Consider the following 20,869-nt stretch of genomic DNA (forward strand, 5'->3'; position numbering starts at 1 on the left):
TGAGTCAAGTTTCTGTTACTGGCAACTAAAAGCATCATAGGTGATGACCCATCCTGCCACATCCTCCCAGGCCAGGCAACATTGAACTGATCTCTCAAACATCTCTTGAATTTGTTGTTTCTTCTCTATCCCTATTGCCTTAGCCAATCCCGGATTTCTCACCTCAATGCCTGTAAATACCTCCGGCCTTACTGGCCTCCAGCTCCCTTTCCCTTTAGTGGACTCTACATGCTGCCAACATGAGCTCTAGAAGATGAAGGTCTCTGTGCGTCCCTTTCCTGCTTCAAACCCTCCTCTCTAAGTGGTGGTCCCAAACTCAGTCTCTAAGACTTATTTCACGCTTCTTATGGGAACCCTTTTCTGACACCCCTCTGGCTGTTTGCTAACTTTTTTGGCCGACAATGGTACCTGATTGTAGGTTTTTCTCTTTTCTGTCTCTGCTCACTGGACTGTGGAGAGGTCCAATGTTCCCAGACTCATTAGACACTAAGTATGTTGAGTTCATGTTAACATACTAGAATTAAGTTTCACCTAAACTGTCACAAATATTTATAAATGTGGAGTTAACAAAACAGGTAATTTAGTGTTGTGTTAAGAACACTGGACTGCCATCCACAAAGCCTAAAATGTTGTTTTGCTGTCAACACTTAGGAGCTATGGGGCCCTCAGTAATATGCCTTCGCTACCATGCAACTTAATTACCCATCTGCAAAATGGAAATACTGCAGTTATATTAGTGGTCACATAGCCTACTCTCTACCTTTTTAGAAAGGATCGCTATTTTGCTGAAAACTTCATTCACAGTGAGGAAGCAAAAGGGAAAAACTACTAATGCAGTGGAGAGTAAAATGTAAACAACTCTTTCATAATGAGTTTATTTTCCATAATTTATAGCATAGGTAACAGAATCATTTTGCAAACACACGGACTAGAGAAGAATAAAAGAGGCAATTATGATCATTAGAGGTGGCTTCGGAGGACCACGAGACAGCACTATGGACAAACAAAATGCACTACACAACATACTCCTCCTGGGGGGCAGTCAAAACACAGAAATGTAGATCACTCAGTCACTGAAACAGATTGACTTGGTTGTTCTAACTTCCACACCGAAAGAAAGACAGGGTGGTGATGGGGGAGAGTGATTACTCCTCAAACAGAGAGTGATTTAACACCACCACTGGCTATGTGACAGATAAACTAATTTGCCCAAATCACTAAGCTTGGGTTTTTCCACCCACATTAATTTGGTTGCTTGCACATGACAACAGCATCATTTGTTGGTGACAGGATTCAAAGACCTGGGCATTGCAGCTAGCAGGAGAACACAAACAACTCAAGGCAGGACGCTACAGCCAGTTCAGCAGCTTTTGCCCCTTCAGTGACCACAGGGCAGGGGAGCCCGTGGCTGCTTTGAGGGCTTGATGTGGTATTGAGTCAAACTAAAATTAAACCTTTTACCTAAACTACTGGTATTCCTTCTATCCCAAATCTTTGGAAGCCATTGAAAGTGATGCAAATGTGTCTCATGGCCAAAACAGCAGCCTGGAGCCTGTGGCTGGCTGGTTTCATTTTTAGGATTATGGGAGACCTCCATCAAGCCTCTTTCTTTTACTCTGAACCTCAGTTTCCCAGATGTAGGAAGGAGAGACCACAGCAGCTTGGGGAATGGCAAAAACCTGGGCTTTGTGGTCAGATAGACTAAGGTTTGAGTCTCACCTTCAGGACCTCCTGGTTATATAACCTCCAGTAAGTTACTTTACTTCTCTGAGCCTTGCTTTTCCAATCTATTGTATGGGAATAATAATAAATACCTGCTTAGTTAATTACTTCATTCATTCAACAGACATTTATTGAGTGCCTCCTATGCACCAGGCAATATCCTACCTGAATCCACAAAGGTAAGTGAAATAGACATAGTTCCTGTCCTCGTGGAGCTTATGGTCCACGGTGAGAAACAAATAACAGACACAAAGTACGTAGTACTATGCCTGGCTTTTTTTTTTTTTTTTTTTTGAGATGGAGTTTCACTCTGTTGCCCAGGATGGAGTACAGTGGCACTGTCTTGGTTTACTGCAACCTCTGCCTCCCAGGTTCAAGTGATTCCCCTGCCTCAGCCTTCCAAGTAGCTGGGAATACAGGTGCCTGCCACCCTGCTTGGCTAATTTTTGTATTTTTAATAGAGATGGGGTTTCACCATGTTGGCCAGACTGGTCTCGAACTCCTGACCTCAAGTGATCGACCCACCTCAGCCTCCCAAAGTGCTGGGATTACAGGCATGAGCCCCCATGCCTGGCCTATGCCTGGCTTTTAATAGACACTGAATACATGTTTTCAGTTAACCAGAAATTTAATTATTGAAATTCAATAGCATTTTGATATCTACTAATTCCTTTTTCAGTTATCCCACTCCTCCCTCAGAAGCTGCGTACATGATGCTCTCTCTGCCTGGGTTTGTTTTTTCCCCAGCTAGTCACATGGCTCCCTCTCTCACTTCATATCTGTACTCAAACATCACCTCCTCGCAGAGGCCATTCCTAACCATCTATTCAAATAGCCCTCCTACTTCTATCACATTATATCCTCTTACCTTGCTTTAGACCCATTCTTAATGGATTTAAAAATCATTGGTAGAGCATGGTGGCTCATGCCTGTAATCCCAGCACTTTGGGAGGCCGAGGCAGGCGGATCACCTGAGGTCAGGAGTTCGAGACCAGCCTGGCCAACATGGTAAAATCCCATCTCTATTAAAAATACAAAAATTAGCTGGGTGTGGTGGCAGGTGCCTGTAATCCCAGCTACTTGGGAGGCTGAGGCAGGAGAATCGCTTGAACCCAGGAGGCAAAGGTTGCAGTGAGCCAAAATCACGCCATTGCACTCCAGCCTGGGCAACAAAAGCAAGACTCTATCTCAAAAAAATATATATATATATATTCACAGAAAAAATCCCTTAGATTTAGGGCAAATTTTTGTGCTAAAGTCTCTACAATAAAATCTTATTATTATTATTATTATTTGAGATGGAATCTCACTCTGTCACCTAGGCTGGAGTGCAGTGGCGCCATCTTGGCTCACTGCAACCTCTGCCTCCCAGGTTCAAGTGATTCTCCTGCCTCAGTCTCCCAAGTAACTGGGATTACAGGCGCACACCACCACACCTGGCTAATTTTTGTGTTTATGGTAGAGACGGGGTTTCATCATGTTGACCAGGCTGGTCTCGAACTCCTGACCTCAGGCGATCTGGCCACCTTGGCCTCCCAAAGTGCTGGGATTACAGGTGGGAGCCACCGCACCCAGCCAAAATCATGTTTTTAAAAGAAAGATTTGAAGATACTTTACAATAAAAGATATAAGAATGCAGTAGCACACAAAAAGATGCCCAGCATCACTAGTCATCAGGGAAATTTTCTTTTCTTTTTTCTTTCTTTTTTTTTTTCTTTTTCTTTTTTTGAGACAGAGTCTTGCTCTGTCACCCAGGCTAGAGTGCAGTGGCCCAATTTTGGCTCACTGCATCCTCTGCCTCCTAGTTTCAAGTGATTCTCGTGTCTCAGACTCCCAAGTAGCTGGGACTACAGGTGTGCGCCACCACGCCTGGCTAATTTTTGTGTTTTTAGTAGAGATGGGGTTTCCCCATATTGGCCAGGCTGGTCTTGAACTCCTGACCTCAGGTGATCTATGCACCTCTGCCTCCCAAAGTGCTAGGATTACAGGTGTGAGCCACCACACCTGGCCTGGAAATTTTCAAAAGGCTAATACTGCTAAGTGTTGGCCAGGATGTAGAACAACTGGAACATTCATACACTGCTGATGGGAGTGCAAAATGGTACAGCAACTTTGGAAAGCACTTTGGCAGTTTCTTATACAGTTAAATTTTACACAGACCATGCAACCTACCAATCTCGATCCTAGGTATCTACCCAAGAAAAATGGAAAACATACATATACATACATATAAGGACTTGTACATGAATTTTTATGGCAACATTATTCATAATAGCCAAAAACATTTGGTGACAACCAAATGTCTATCAACTGATGAATGGATAAACAAAATGTGATCTATTCATACAGTGGAATAGTACTCAGCAATGAAAAGGAAAAACTACTGATACATGCTACAGCATGAATGAATCTTACAAACATCATTTTAAGTGAAAGAAACCAGACTTGGCTGCAAACTGTCTGATTCCATCTACATGACATTCTGAAATCAGATCATCGTTTTCTGGAATCAGGAGCATGGGAAAGGAGTGACTATAAATTAGCACAAGGAAACATTTTAGGATGATGAAAATATCTTCAGTGTGGTAGGGACATAACTATATACAATTGTTAAAACTCATCAAGCAGTACACTTAAGATGGGTGAATTTTTTCATATGCAAGTTCTGCCTCAATAAAGCTGTTCCAAGAATGTTAAATATATTGAGAGATATATGCACAGAAAAGGATGCTATACTTATCTCTTGCGGTAGGATTTTGGGTGCTTTTCATTTTCTTATCTTTGCTTATTGAAATCTTGTAAAATTTCCACAATGATTATGTAGGGCTTTTGTAGAGAGAGAGAAAAACAACAATAAAATGCCATGATCATAAATAATTGGGTTATTCAACAAGGAATGTATTGTTCATTCAACATTGTTCGTTGTAATGAAGCCCATTTAGACCGCCTCCTTCTCATCTATCTTTCATCAGTGACACTTCTGAGGGGTGAGCTGAGGAAACGGGTGCAAAAAGGTACAGAGCTTAATAGCAATGCTTTGTCCATCCAGCCTTGGGCTTGGCTCTCACCGTGCTTTTTGGATGAATACACAGTAGACTAATGATAGGGGGGCTCTCATCTTCCTTTGCCAACTTTGCCCTCCATTCCAATGCAAATCAGCTCATGCGTCCTCCAGGCCCCATGAGAGACTCCTCAGCACAGGGCCGGGCAGACTGTGGTTTGTGGGGTCCAGGCCGGGCATCCACCTCCAGCTCACATTGGTCTGTTGGGTGCTGCCTGGTCTTGGTAAAGTCAAGAGGCCATTCATCAGTGGAGAGCCACAATGAGGGTGACCACTCATGCCACACATGGCAGGACAGGACACAGAGTCCCTCCAGGAGGCCCTCTGGGTGGGGATGCTCAGTGTCAACAGGCCTCTGGCCCTTTTCCCCCATCACACATCCCATTCATCTCTGAACTTTCTGCTTATGAAAGGGCAGTCACCTTAGGAAACCCAGCCAACCTGGAGGTGGAGGATGGCGCATCAGGAATGATCCACACCGCTTGCCCTTGGGTGCCTAGGCTGCACAAGGCCCCATCAGGGTCCAGGTGTCAGAACATAGGAATCCAGTGAGGATAATAAATCTATAATTATAAAATAGCTTCATAAAAACATCTTGTAGAGGAAACATACAATTTTCTAGCCACTCTAGTCAGGAAGTAAAGCCCAGCAGAAGCCCAGAGCAGCTGGGGTGGGCACAGGGAAGTGAGACACATCACAGCTGTCCTGGAAGCCTCTGTTTTATCACCCATAAATGGTAAGTTGGGAGAGACCCTGGTTCCCAACCTGGGGTCTCTGTCCTCAGGATTGACACAGGCACTATTGTCAGGAACTACTTCTAGCATCTAAAAACTCCATACATTATTCACAGTAGCCAAAAGATAGAAACAACCTAAGTGTCCACTGATGGATGAATGAACAAAATGAGGACTATCTAGACAATGGGATATTATTCAGCTTTTAAAATGAAAGAAATTCTGACACATGCCACAACATGGATGAACCTTGAAGCCATTATGCTAAGTGAAAGAAGCCAGTCAAAAAGGATAGTATTGTATGATTCATCTTGTATAGAAGTACCTAGAGTGGCCAAATTCACGGACGGAAAGTAGAATAGTAGTTACCAGGGGCTAGGAGGAGAAGGGATGTGGTGATATTGTTTATAGATACAGAGTTGCAGTTTGGGATAATAAAAAATTCTGAAAACAGATAGTGGTAATGGTTATACAACAATGTGAAGTCCTGTACACTTAAAAATGGCCAAAATGGTAAATTCTATATTATTTATATTTTACCACATCCACAAAGAAACAAACTCCCCACATACCCATAACGTCTCACTGCTTCATTAAAGCATTAAGTCATGCCTGTTATCACTCAGATCCGAATGGGCAGGTATAGCCTCTGATTGATTTTTTAGAAGAAACAAAAATAACAGCAAAATATGTTAATTGTGACCTTCAACGAGAGTTGAAGGAGTTTCTTGGGCAGTTATAACCTTTCAAAGCATGACATCATTTGGGGGAAGACAAAGGAGCTGTGATGGAAAGGTTGGCTTGAGTGAGTACTTTGGTGTCCATACCCGCCCCCAGCCCCAAGTGCTGATTTGGTACTTGGGGAGGCTATGCTAAAGGAGAAACACACCCCAGAGGAGACACCAGGTGGTGTCTTCAGACAGTTCCCACCCAGCCATAGGGATAGGCATTTGGGGTTTGAAACGGCCTTTTCTCTGGCTTACTTTTAGAGCCTGGAGTCAGACTTCTTCACAATAAATAGCCCAGAACCAGCCGGGAACTCTCTGGCCCATGTGACACATGACACTGATACAGTACCAGACATGCATGGCACCAGCTAATACCACTGAGGGGCAGGATGGCATACTCTCTCTGAGACCCTTATCCATCACCCCCAGAACCAGGACAAGGTCATGATGGCTCTTGGCAACCTGCTCAGCACCAGGGCAAGAACGACTCAGGCTGGACATTAAGAGAGTAAACACAATAGATTTCTTCCCCAGACCAAGAGTTTGGGCACCAGGAGTAGGCATTCTGGTTCACTGTTAGGCAAAAAACCTTTGGGGAAATTACCAGCTCTCCCGTCATGCCCACCTTCCTTGAAAGGCCGCATGCTGGATGGGAAGAACAATCAGAAGACAAATTATAATCTAAATCCTGCCCCTCTGTGGCCTGGAAACTTGGCCCCTTTGAGCTTCGGTCACTTTGTGAAATGACAATAACATTCAATCTCCTTCAACCTCATTACTATGGATTAAATGAGACGGTGTCTGGGGACATGCTTGGAGAATGTATTGTACAACTGCTTAGGAATTTTCTTCTGCCCCTAAACCTGGAACTTAGAGTGGAGCAAACAGTAAACAGTGGTTGTGTGTCAGTTAAGGGAACAGAGCCTCAGAGCCCCGACCCCTGGAAATGTTTCTTTTGTTTACTAAATTTCTAGCAACACCATGTTTTCTATAGAGGTGGGGGGAAATGTCCAGTTAACTGCAAGATGAAGCGGCGTGTGAAAGGACCCTCCAAGGCAATCCCATGTGCTCCCGTCTCCTGGAAAGAAGCCACATTTCTTCAAGTTGACGCAGGGGTGCTGGGGGAAAGCCAGAGTAAACAGGGCCCTCCTGGTACCTCTTTAGGGTACACAAGTCATTTGTGCTGGGGAAGAGTTTAGTGTGTGTCCTTCAGGAGTCTCCAAATGGTACTCCGGCTGCAGCTTCCGTTGACCAACTTCTCCCTCCCAGGAAGCAGGGAGGAGAGAGACCTTGGGCAAGGCTTTGTACCTGCAGCCCCAGTGAGCAGATGTGTTTCCCAATGTGGAAAATGCATACTGTGCTTCCCCTTCCTCGTTGTCTATGAGTACGTAAAAGGACACCTCCTGTGGCCCTGCAGCATTACAATGTCTGTGGCATTGTAAGTTCTTGCCTGGGTCTGGGAGTCCCTCCTCCGTTCTCTAAGCTCAGACCCAGAGGGCAAGACCTAGAGTGCCCTGCAACTGCGGCAGCCTCCCCAAGGCTCGTTCTGAAGCTGCCATCCTCTGAGGACAATGGCTTCTTGGAACTTCTCCGAACAAACAAGACAAACCAACACATTAGAGCCGGCAGCGGGGGCACACCATGTTCTTCTAGAAAAGGATCAAGGGGAGTGGCTTCAGTAACGGAACATGAGGGACTCCCTCACATGGACACAAAGCATCAAGTGACAAGCCGGCTTTGCTTTTCGCTTCTTCCTAGCTGCCTAATTAGGACTTACTCAGTTCACAGTGTTCTACCTTACCGGGCCCTCTTGGAGCCAGCTGGAGATGATAAAAACCACACAGGTATTGGAGTCAGATAGCTTCGCATGCCATTTCCACCTGAGAAACTTGAGCGAGTCACGTCTCCTCTCCAGGCCTCAGTTTTTGCATCTGTAGAAGGAAGAGAAGAAAACCTATCTCCAAAGCATTGTGACAATTCAGTAAGATGACGTTTGTCAAGCCCACCACACAGGGCAAGTTGGTTCCTTCCCGTCCCCCGCATTTGCCTCTACTGAGGGTGAAGGCAGCAGAGAAGACATCACCAGCGGCTGCCCACCACTGCCTGGCTCTGGAGAGGGAGGGACCATGCATCCTCACCTAACCACACCAGGCCGCTGTCGCCCGCATGTATCTCGTGTCCAGTCGGGGCCCTCAGGCAGCGTCCCGCCCTCCCTGAACCATCTCAGATATCCCAGGCTGGAATGGTGAGGGGCAGGTGGGAGCAGCCAGGCCCTTCCCTGGGCAAGCCGTGGTGGGCCACCCGCCCATTCCGCAGCGGGAGGCGGCCGGGCCTGGGGGCCCCACCGCTAGGGCCCGACTCAGAGGGCAGCCCGGAGTCGCTGGGCCTCACCGCCACGAAGACCCGCCTGTGCAGAAGCCCGCCGGGCCGCTCGGAGTAGGCCTCCTTGTGGCTGCCCCACGGGCGCGGGCAGAGGCGGGCGCGGAAGGCGGCCTGGAAGCCGCGGCGGAAGTTCTCGTTGAAGTAGCCGTAGATGATGGGGTTGGCGCTGCTGTTGAAGAAGGCCAGCCAGTGCGCGAAGGGGAAGGCGTAGACGGTGACCAGGTGCAGCTGCGGCGGGCTGAGCTGCCCGTAGTCGATGAGCAGCAGCAGCGCCCAGAGCGGCAGCCAGGACAGCGTGAAGAACAGCGCCACTATGACCAGCATGTGCACCACGCGCGCCCTGCGCCGCGCTGCGCGCCCGTCCGCCGCCTCCTCGCCCCCGCGGGCCGGGCCCCGGGCCTGGCAGAGCTTGCGCGCGATGCGGGCGTACATGACCACGATGAGCGCCAGCGGCGCCAGGTAGATGTGCGAGAAGAGCACAGTGGTGTAGACCCTGCGCATGCCTTTCTCGGGCCAGGCCTCCCAGCACGAGTAGAGCGGGTAGGAGCGGTTGCGGGCATCCACCATGAAGTGGTGCTCCTCACGGGTGACGGTCAGCGTGACGGCCGACGGACACATGATGAGCAGCGCCAGGGCCCAGATGACGGCGATGGTGACGAGCGCCTTCCGCAGGGTCAGCTTCTCGCGGAAAGGGTGCACGATGCAGCGGAACCTGCAGCGGGGAGAGAGAGAGGCGGGATCTGAGTGGGTCCTAGGGCCCCTGCGAGGGGACGGCGGGTGGGATGCGGGCACCTGACCTTCATCATCGCATCTAGGGCGGTGTCGAAGAACAGCTCAGACCTGAATTGGCTGAGTAGTCAAAGAACAAAGGCAGCTACAGGATTTATGAGAAGGGAGGAGGAAACCGCAGATCGTGTGGGAACAATGAATCCTGTGTGCACTTTTGCACTTTTCTCCTTTTTTTTTTTCCTGAGACAGGGTCTCCTTCTGTCGCCCAGGCTGGAGTGCAGTGGCGCGATTACGGCTCCCTGCAGCCTCCACCTCCTTGGCTCAAGTGATCCTCCCACCTCAGCCTCCTGGGTAGCTGGAACCACAGGAATGCGCTGCCACGCCGGCTAATCTCTTTTAATTTTTGTAGAGATGAGGTCTCACTGTGTTGCCCAGGCTAGTCTCAAAGTCTTGGGCTCAAGCTATCCTCCGGCCTCGGCCTCCCGAAGTTCTGGAATTACAGGTGTGAGCCTCCTCACGGGGCCATTTGTGTACATTTGGGGGTAAACTGATAGCTGGCAGCTAGCAGAGCGATCAGAGTACGCAGTCTGTCCTTGAGAAGGACGATTAGGTGTGTCAAATAACACAGTTTCTCCTTATGGATTCTCCAGAAAACCTCAGGAGGTCAGATGTAGAGCCTACATGTCAGGCTGTCCCTATGTCATCTTGGCCATAGTATCAGTATCTCCACAATGCAAAGACAAGTCTGCACCATTTATTTCCTCGTAAGGACAACTCAGCATCTGTTATTACACCTTTTATTATTTTTTAAAGGTGAGGCCTTTAAGATAGTTACTACACTCTTGGTTTACAGACAAGGAAACTGGGACTCAAGTGTTAAGCAATTGGCTCAAGGTCACATAGCAAGTTGCAAGGACCAGCCTTGAACCCAGATTTGTCTTGCTTCATATGCCATACAAATCAGTAGCTGTAAACCCTCCATGTACATGAGACTCTCCTGAAGCATTTCAACAACAAAGACAAAATGTGTGCCTATTTATTCAGGCCAAGGATTCCAACCTAATTAGTCCAGAAAGTGGTTTTAGCATTGTTTGTTATTTGTTGTTTTTGTTTTTAAAGCTCCTGGGGTCAGGTGCCATGGTTCATACTTATAGTCCCAGCACTTTGGGAGGCCAAGGCAGGAGGATCGCTTGAACCCAGGAGTTGGAGACCAGCCTGGGAAACATGGTGAAACCCCATCTCTACCAAAAAAATTAACCAGGGGAGGGGATGCTTGCCTATTCTTCCAGCTACACAGGAGGCTGAGGCAGGATAATCACTTGAGTCCAGGAGTGTAGAGAAAAGAAAGAGAGATCAGACTGTTACTGTGTCTATGTAGAAAGGGAAGACATAAGAGACTCCATTTTGAAAGAGACCTGTACTTTAAACAATTGCTTTGCTGAGATGTTGTTAATTTGTAGCTTTGCCCCAGCCACTTTGACCCAACCTGCAGCTCACAAAAACATGTGTTGTATGAAATCAAGGTTTAAGGGATCTAGGGCTGTGCAGGACGTGCCTTGTTAACAAAATGTTTACAAACAGTATACTTGGTAAAAGTCATTGCCATTCTCTAGTCTCAATAAACCAGGGGCACAATGCACTGTGGAAAGCCGCAGGGACCTCTGCCCTTGAAAGCAGGGTATTGTCCAAGGTTTCTCCCCATGTGATAGTCTGAAATATGGCCTCGTGGGATGAGAAAGACCTGACCGTCCCCCAGCCCAACACCCATAAAGGGTCTGTGCTGAGGTGGATTAGTAAAAGAGGAAAGCCTATTGCAGTTGAGATAGAGGAAGGCCACTGTCTACTGCCTGTCCCTGGGAACTGAATGTCTTGGTATAAAACTCGATTGTACATTTGTTCAATTCTGCAATGAGAGAAAAACCGCCCTATGGTGGGAGGCGAGACATGTTTGCAGCAATGTTGCCTTGTTATTCTTTACTCCACTGAGATGTTCGGGTGGAGAGAAACATAAATCTGGCTTACGTGCACGTCCAGTCATAGTACCTTCCCTTGAACTTAATTATGACATAGATTCTGTTGCTCACGTTCGTTGCTGACCTTCTCCTTATTATCACCCTGCCCTCCTACTACATTCCCTTCTGCTGAAATAATGAAAATAATAATCAATAAAAACTGAGGGAACTCAGAGACCGGTGCTGGTGCAGGTCCTTGGTATGCAGAGTGCCGGTCACCTGGGCCCACTGTTGTTTCTCTATACTTTGTCTCTGTGTCTTACTTCTCTTTCTCAGTCTCTCATCCCACCCGACTAGAAATACCCACAGGTGTGGAGGGGCAGGCCACCCCTTCATAGGAGGTTGAGGTTGAGACTGCAGTGAGCCATGATCAGACTACTGCACTCCAGCCAAGGCAATAGAGTAAGACCTTGTCTCAAAAAAAAAAAAAAAAAAAAAAAAAAAATGCTCCTGGAGAAGTCTACTGTGCAACCAGAGTTGAAAACAGCTGCTGTAGGTGGAAGTAAAAACGTCCCCCTGCAGCGTAGTTCAAAGATGATTGCTCAACTGCAAGCTCTTTGAGGGCAGATGCCATGACTTCTCATCTCAGTATTCCTAGGGTGTGATTAGACAAATGCATGAATGACCAGAGGGGAAGTTACTCAAAATACTTTCTGAGCCTTAGTTTCCTCATCTGTAAAATGAAGCCAATAGTATGACCTACTTTGTGGGGTAGTTATGAAGATTAAGTGAGATGACACTCACCACACTTCTTGAGACATTTCAAATGCTTAATAGTGAGGAAAAAGGAGGGGCTCCTGCTCCCCAGAATGGCTTCTGTCATCTACTGATGCCAGAAAATAGAAACCTGAAGAACGTCCAGTCAATCTTACTTGTTTAATGGAGGGGAAATCTTGCCCATGGGGGGTCTTACGGTCACGTGGCTGTTTGGAGTTAGAACCTGCACTGGAACATAGGTCTAGAGCTGACTCTCCGTCAAGTGTCCTTTCCACTTCACTACACTGTGTCCGGCCCTCCTGCCAGCCCAGTTTTTGGCCTGATAGCCTGACCTTTTACCTCTCCCACAGCCTGACTCAGGCCTTCTTATCTCAACCTATATGACTTTTACCTATTAGCTTCATACTTCACACACTGAAGAAAGCTCCAGAGAATAGTGGCTTATGTCAGCACTTTGGGAGGCTGAGGAGGGTGGATCACTTGAGGCCAGAAGTTAGAGACCAGCCTGGCCAACATGGTGAAACCCTTCTCTACTAAAAAGACAAAAATTAGCCATGCATGGTGGTGTGCACCTGTAATCCCAGCTACTCCGGGGACTGAGGCACGAGAATGGCTTGAACCCGGGAGGCAGAGGTTGCAGTCAGCCAAGATCGCCATGGCCCTCCAGCCTGGGTGACAGAGCAAGACTCTGTCTCCCCCCTCAAAAAAAAAGAAAAGAAATCTCCAGAGAATAAATAATTCTTAAAGCCTGTAGTACTGGCTATGAGTGCAATAGCAGTAAATGGGTGGAGGAGAATCTTGGGGTAATCTGGGCAGGCTTCCTGGATGAGGTGGGACTTGAAGAGTACTGCAAACATCACTGGGAGAAGTTGTACACTCTCATTTCATTCAACAATGATAAAAAAACAAAGGTCGATGAAGGGAAGGGACTTCTGATCACCCAGCTAGTGAGTGGCCTTGTGGAGAGTAGAACCCACTTCATTACTTCATTACTTCACCGAGTTACAAAAAACTGGGCTTGAGGTGGAGAGAGGATGTGAACACTAGATTCCACAAAGGGCAGGGCTAAGATATGCCCATGCTGGGGAGAGAACAAGGAGGAGGGGATGGTGTGTGCAGAAGAAACAAAATACTATTAGCAACTGATATTTGGACTCTATGCCAGGAACTGTGCATAAGCTTTTACAAGCAGGAGCTCACTGAAGCCTCCCAACCATCCTGCAGGGTAGCTACCATTTTACAGATGAGACTACAAGGGCTCAGAGTAGTTAGGTGACCCACCCAACATGATACACCAAGGCAGGAGTGAGCACACCTCCAGCTGATCTGCCTGCCCACCTTTCCCTGGGGTGAAGCACCCAGAAGGTGCCCTTCCACTGCTAACAATGCTGTGTGGGAGGAGCACTCATGTAGTGCAATATGGAGGCCTCCTGCGTTCAGGGCTTTATTGAGTGCAAAACCTCCTTGTCCCTGGCTCTGCTCTATACCTTTGGCCACATGATAGACTTATACTTACCAGGGAATCTGACGGAATATGAGGCTGAGAGACCAGAAGGGGTGAACATGGGGATTGAGTACAGCCTGGGCTTCCAGGAACCAGCAAGGAGCCACTGGGGACAGCAGAAGGAGCAGGGAGAAACCCTTCCTCCCCAGCCATACAAAGACCTACCCATAAGCTTGCCCCCTTAGCTGTGGCTCACCTGGCTCAGACTTAGAGGTGGCAGGATTCCTGCCGCTCAGGAAATGAGGACTGCTCTTGAGCTCCTCACAGGCCCCAGGAATCCCAACAAAAGCCAACTAAGGCTGCTTTCAGGCCTTCCAGAAGGGAGTGGTAGTTTCCCCATCAGGTTCCCCAAGTTTAGGGAGAGGGCAGCTGGGCCCACAGCCCTTCACCTTGCGGCTCAGGATTTAGCCCCACTTACCACGGTGCAGCCCCAGCCTTCCAGCCAACCCAGCGTTAGAGGCAGTGGCTCCTCTTAATGCCAAGCCCTAGTTGGCCCAGGGATAATCCAGTCAGGAAACCTCTCACCTTTCCACAGCAATGGCCACCAGCGTGAAAACAGAAGCTGACACAGACATGCCCTGCACCAAGCCGCTCATCTTGCACGTGGCATTGTCGAAGGGCCACCCTGCAATGACAGAGGCCCCCACAGAGTGAGAGATGCCCACACATCAAGAGCCAGAGACCCCAAGCCCTCTAAGCCAGGTCCCCTCTGAGCTTGGATCTTTCCTCCATGTCCTGCTAGGGGTTATCTGGTCTCTGCTTGCACACTTTCAGAAATGAGGAACCAACCAGCCCATAAAACCATGGACAGTTCTCACTACTGTCATCCCCTCATTTATACAGTGCATTTGTTCTAGTACCCCCAAGTATTCCAAAATCCGCACATAATCAAGTCCTGCAGTCAGCCTTGCAGAACCTTTGTATAGAAAAAGGCAGCCCTCTGTATAACATGGTGATATGGTTTGGCTGTATCCCCACCCGAATCTCATCTTGAATTGTAGCTCCCCTAATCCCCACGAGTCATGGGAAGGACCCATAGGAGGTAACTGAATCATGGGGGTGGTTTCCTCCATGCTATTCTTGTGATGGTGAGTAAGTTCTCATCATGAGATCTGATGGTTTTATATGGGGCTTCTCCCTTCCCTCTGTTCTCATTCTTCTCTCTCCTGCTGACTTGTGAAGAAGGACGTGCTTCCCCTTCCACCATGATTGTGGCCTTCCCATCCCTGCAGAACAGTGAGTCAAACCTCTGTCCTCTATAAATTACCCAGTCTCAAGTATGTCCTTATAGCAGCACGAGAATGGCCTAATATACATGGGTTTTGCTACATTTTTAATCTGCATTTAGTTGAAAAAACCTTCATATAAATGGACCCATGCAGTTCAAACCCATGTTGTTCAAGGGTCAACAGTATTAGTGAGATTTTCTTTATGTTGACCAATGAGTTCTTTCCATGAGCTTTAGAACGTCCAGCCCTGCCTGGCTCTCTGCTCCCACAGCCCTGTCTCAGGTTCTAGGCCAGTGGTTCTCAACACTGGCTGCTCACGAGAATCATCTGGAGAGCTTTGCAAAGAACAAGTGCTCAGACCCATGCCAGGCCAGTTACAATCAGAATCTCTAGTGATAGGACCCAGACATCAATTGTTTTGTTTTGTTTTGTTTGAGGTAGGGTCTCGCTCTGTCACCCAGGCTGGAGTACAATGGTGTGATCATGGCTCACTGCAGCCTCAACTTCCTGGCTCGAATGATTCTCCTGCCTCAGCCTCCTGAGTAGCTGGAACCACAGGCATGTGGTTTGCAAAAAGCAAAGTATAAAGACTGCCTGTAGTATATTACCCTTCATGTAAGAAAAAAGAGATTAAGAAAATATATGCTTATTTTCTTATTGTACCAAAGAAATACAGAAAAGATAAATCAGAATAATGAGATTAGCTATCTATACAGAGAGAAGATAAGAACTGGGTAGAAATAAGCTTCCGTTTTCACGCTGGTGGCCATTGCTGTGTATGAATGGGATAGGTGAGATAATGAGAGTGATGCCTCTCTGAGTATATCTTTGTATGGTTCTGACTTTTTAGAATCATGGCAATGTATCACTTACTCAAAGATAAATAATTAACATCTATCAGGATGTGGTTGGGGAGGGGGGACCCAACGTGAAATACAAACATTAACAAATAAGTCTAATTGTATTACAAATGAATAATATTTTATTTAAATTGAATAATATTTACATTGAAGGAGTGAAGAAGAAACACACTTACTGGAGTAACTTTGCAAAACAGCATTTTGACTGTATACTATAACAGCAAAAAGAACTCTATACAAATTCTGTACTGTCATTACTAAATTTGTATATTCTTGACAAAACTGAATAAACTGGATCTAATTATGGGAAAATATCAGGCAAACCCAAATCACAGAAGTATGTTAGCAATAATGAAACTACCTTATGTGCATACTAAGATTGAACAAATAAGTAAATATGTTATAGATAAATGCAGCTAGATTTCTCATTGTCTGAAAATTAAGTTACCAATAAGGAAGAGAGTCAAGTTAAAATGAATCTGTGACAGTGGGTTAGAATCAGAGGTATCAGTCTGAACTCATGTTAATACACATACAGATGGACAGATATAGAAATAAAGATATGTGTGTTAAATATTTCTGTTAGTATACATATATTTCCTAGCACTGTCCCTTGAGAGCACCTAGAAGCAATGACACCCCAATACCCATGAGCACACCTAGAACCCAGTTCTTGGCTTCTAAATACTATTCTCAGCCAGGCGTAGTAATCCCAGCACTTTGGGAGGAAGAAGCAGGAGGATCGCTTGAGCCCAGGAATTCAAGACCAGCCTGGGTAATATAGTGAGACTCTGACTCTACAAAAACAAAAATTAAAAATAAAATTAGCCACACATGGTGGCGCATTTCTGTAGTCCCAGCTACTAGGGAGGCTGAGGTGGGAAGATCTCTTGAAGCCAGGAGTTTGAGGTCACAGTGAGCTATGATCTCACCACTGCACTCCAGCCTTGGTGACAGAGCAAGACTGTGTCTTTTTAAAAAGCAACAACAACAACAACAACAACAAAAACCCTTGTGGAACTATATACTTAAAAAGGCAGATTTTCATGTATGTTAAATTATATCTTAACAAAAATATTTAAATGTAAAACATGCATACATTCACAGCATATTTTCTTTTCTTGCCCAGGCTGGAGTGCAGTTGTGCGATCTCACTCACTGCAAGCTCCACCTCCTGGGTTCACGCCATTCTCCTGCCTCAGCCTCCCGAGTAGCTGGGACTACAGGCACCCACCACCACGCCCAGCTAATTTTTTGTATTTTTTAGTAGAGACGGGGTTTCACTGTTTTAGCCAGGATGGTCTCGATCTCCTGACCTTGTGATCCGCCCACCTCGGCCTCCCAAAGTGCTGGGATTACAGGTGTGAGCCACCACGCCCGGCCATTCACAGCACATTTTCTAAGAATGCATACAAAAGACAGAAATATAACAGAATGGCTGCCTATGGATCAGAGAAGAGATGCAGAGTGGAATAGGCATATAGAAGGAAACAAATAAACAAAAGAAGAGCTTTGCAACAGAGTGAAATCACGTAGTGCCATGAACTGTGAACTCAACGAATGACTCAACCTTCTGAATGTGAGTTAAAAAAAAAAAAAAACAACAACAACACAAAACAAAACAAAAAGAAAGAAAGGAAGAAAAAGCTGGGCATGGTGCCTCACTCCTGTAACCCCAGCACTTTGGGAGGCTGAGGCGGGCAGATGGCTTGAACCCAGGAGTTTGAGACAAGCCTGGGTAACATGACAAAACCCCATCTCTACAAAAAATAGAAAAATTAGCCGGTCGTGGTAGCACATGCCTGTAGTCCCAGGACCTGGGCCCAGGGAGGTTGAGACTGCAGTAAGCCATGATCGTGCCACTGCATTCCAGCCTGGATGACAGAGTGAGACTGTCTCAAAAAAAAAAGAGGCCGGCGCGGTGGTTCATGCCTGTAATCCCAGCACTTTGGGAGGCCGAGACAGGCACGTCACTTGAGGTCAGGAGTTCAAAACCAGACTGGCCAACATGGTGAAACCCCGTCTCTACTAAAAATACAAAAATTAGCTGGGTGTGGTGGCAGGAGCCTGTAATCCTAGCCACTCGGGAGGCTGAGGCAGGAGTATCACTTCAACCTGGAAGGCGGAGGTTGCAGTGAGCCGAGATCACACCACTGCATTCCAGCCTGGGTGACAGAGTGAGACTCCAAAAAAAAAAAGAAAAAGAAAAAATAGTGAAGCTGTGTGAAGTTTTATTTAATTGCAGATTCTATTAGAAGCAACATAAATACAAGTCAAAATAAATTGTAGTACATCCATACAATGGAATTCTAAGCAGTTGGTGAAAATAGTGAGAAACTCTTTTATTTATTAATATGGGATAACAACATGTAAGTTTATTTTAATGAATCTTTTTTACAGCATACATGGTATATTTTTAAGTGGGGTGTGGTGGGAAGTAAAAGTATGGGACTGACTGGAACCTTAGCATGTCCTTAATATTGTTTGAAAGAGACACAAGAAACTGGCAACACTGGTTGCCTCCCAGGAGGGAGAGGAGCTGGGAGGCCAGAGGACAGGGGCGGAAGGGAGATTTTTCACTGGAGAACTTTGGTGGCTTTTGACTATTGAACCATCTGAATGTTTTATGTATTCAAACAATATTTTAAATATAAGTGTATGAAAAAGACTGACAGACGCCACCTTAACCAGCTAGTGACCTCATTATATCACTGTTGACTGGTATGCATGCATTTATGTGTATGCATGTGTGCATCTCTGCACATGTGTGCCTGAGGACACATGTGTGTGTGTCTATGTGTTAGAAAGGAGAGGAATGCAGTTTATGTTCAGCATCGACAAAGGAAGCTGAGACTCGGCAGTGGGTAACGGTCCCACCAGACAGAGCCGGTACTGTGGAGGGGAGCTGACTCTGCACTGGCTCCACATCCTGGGTCCTAGAACCTACAGAAACGTGGGCTGTTGCTCCCTCTGCCCCGAGTCAGTGAAGTCACTCTGAATGGGGCTGTCCAGGCTCTGGATCCTGAGGACCAGTGAGCTGCTGGGAGCTCTGAGCTCAGAATCTGCAGGCTCAGACCTCTAGGGGTCTCCACATCTCTGAAAACCAGTCCCTCACCTGGAGTCTCAGGTTGGTGGAAACTTGATTCTAAAACAAGAAAGGCCAGTCGCATGAGAGAGTAGAGAGTACATGGCACTGTTCTGACATTTGCAGGATGCACAGGCAGGAATTTAGAGGTCAAGTGGTCCACTGAGTGGCTGGCCAGTCCCTGCTTAGACACTCCAAGGGACAGAGAGCTCGTTACTTACAGGCAGGACTCTCTTCTGTGCCCTGCTCAATTTCCAGCTCAGATGAGTGGAGTTTTCATTCCCGATTCAGAGGAAAACTGCCTCCCTTCCACTTCTCCCCACTGGCTCTAATTCTGCCCATGGGAGCTCCGTGAGAGAGTGGGACTGAATGGTATAATACAATAATTAGAAGTATGGGTGTGAGAATGTTGACCTAACACCTATTAGCTGTGTAACTACAGACCAGTTTCTTAACCACTCTGAGCATGTTTCCTCTTCCATAAAATGGGGAGGACTGTAAACTCTACTTCACTGGATTGTTGTGAGGATGAATTAAGATAATGCATGAAAAGTAACACCATGCCGGACACAAAGAAAACAGGGAATTCATTAAATCTCTTATTTCTAGTCTAACTCTTCAGCCCCAAGACTGTCTTGAGAGTTCGAGACCATGGCATGGCCAAGAGGCCAGCCCAGCAATGATATCTGGCGAGGGCTAGAGCCATGAATGGGGACTCACCCAATAGGAGCAGGCTGTGGCCATAGGGAAAAACAGCTGCTGGAAGAATTGGGCCAGGCAGGAAGGGAATCAGAAGACAAATACCCTGACCTCTCTCTCTGCTCCTGCCCTCCCAGGGCTTCCAAGCTTTGATTTCCGGCCTTATATGAGAAGCTGAAGTGGGGGTAGGGGACACTCCTGCTGCCAACTGCCCGCACTCACCAGTGATGAGGTTGTCCACAAGGGTGGTGGGCATGCAGAAGATGCCCACCAGCAGGTCACTGACGGCCAGGTTGAGGATGAACATGTTGGTGACGGTACGCATGTGCCGGTTCTTGAGCACGATGAAACAGACCAGGGTGTTGCCCACCATGCAGAGCAGGAAGATGAGCACATAGGCCACAATGAACATGGCCGCCACAGGGGAGGTGTGCTGATAGTAGGAGGAGAAGGTGAGGTTTGCAGCCGGGGTGGCCCCAGTGTTAGTCCCATTCTGACTTAGGGGCCAACTGCTGTTGGGAGGCTGGGAGGGCTCCCCTAGGACCAAAGGAATATATGGGTCAGGACCTTAGGCAAAGAAGAGATTACCGATTTCTCACCACGAATGAGACCCTCCGTGTGCCAAACCTTAACCATGCCCTGGTCCCCCAAGCATGTCCCCAGCTCCAGTTGCAACTCGATGCACTGATCCAAGACTTTCAGCCTACAACCACTCAAACCCTGGTCTTGTACTTCATGCCCTGTCTTGCCCATAATTCATTCTCCAATGTTGGTTATTCTTTATTAACTCCCCCACCCCATTTAGGTTCCAACTTTCTTGGCCCTGCTGTGTGCCCCAGAGGCTAACCTCTAAGTTCTGCATTGCCCTGGTTCCCTTGTCTTCTGATTTCTAGCTGGGTTCAGCCAATGCCAGGCACTGAAGGAGATGGGAGGGCAGAAGCAGAGAGAGAGGTCAGGGTATTTGTCTTCTGATTCCCTTCCTGCCTGGCCCAATTCTTCCAGCAGCTGTTTTTCCCTGTGGCCACAGCCTGCTCCTATTGGGTGAGTCCCCTTTCATGGCTCTAGCCCTCGCCTGACTACAGTAACACTCTTCCCTCTCCTTGTACTCACAGGCCTACAAATGGTAACAGCTTCCTGTGGTTGTGAGTCCCTGGGTGCTTCACTGTTTCTGGCTGGTTCTCTAACCCCTCCCTTCTTCCATTAAACTCTATTCAGTTAAACCCTTTCTGAGTGCACCATTTGTTTTCTGCTGGGACCCAATTATTATATCCTCTAACTCTTTGATGTCATTCCCCTTCATCTCCTCCATGGAACTTTAGTTGAGAAAGGCAAGAAGGCAGTAGAGAAAGGGAGAATGAAAGGGGACTGTGAACAAGGGCTAAGGAGCAGAGGCACATCACATTCAGC

General features: G+C 47.1%; 1 protein-coding gene across 2 annotated transcripts in view; it reads right to left on the reverse strand.

Annotated features, from left to right (window-relative positions):
* Positions 1–844: 844 nt before the first annotated feature.
* The window catches only part of NPFFR1 (neuropeptide FF receptor 1), a 37,117-nt gene continuing 17,092 nt past the window's right edge, over positions 845–20,869 (reverse strand). Inside the window, exons 1-4 of one of the 2 annotated variants that reach the window (XM_004091134.3) lie at positions 20,734–20,771; positions 19,685–20,001; positions 14,115–14,214; positions 8,469–9,339 (exon numbers count right to left, since the gene is read on the reverse strand). In XM_004091134.3, coding sequence (XP_004091182.1) covers positions 8,469–9,339; positions 14,115–14,214; positions 19,685–20,001; positions 20,734–20,771 — 1,326 coding nt within the window. Of the gene's footprint in view, positions 9,340–14,114; positions 14,215–19,684; positions 20,002–20,733; positions 20,772–20,869 lie in introns of those variants that run through there. The other variant, XM_003271199.4, reaches the window with a different exon arrangement.

The sequence above is a fragment of the Nomascus leucogenys genome, chromosome 18 (assembly GCF_006542625.1).
Source record: "Nomascus leucogenys isolate Asia chromosome 18, Asia_NLE_v1, whole genome shotgun sequence".
In the NCBI taxonomy this organism is placed as follows: Eukaryota; Metazoa; Chordata; class Mammalia; order Primates; family Hylobatidae; genus Nomascus; species Nomascus leucogenys.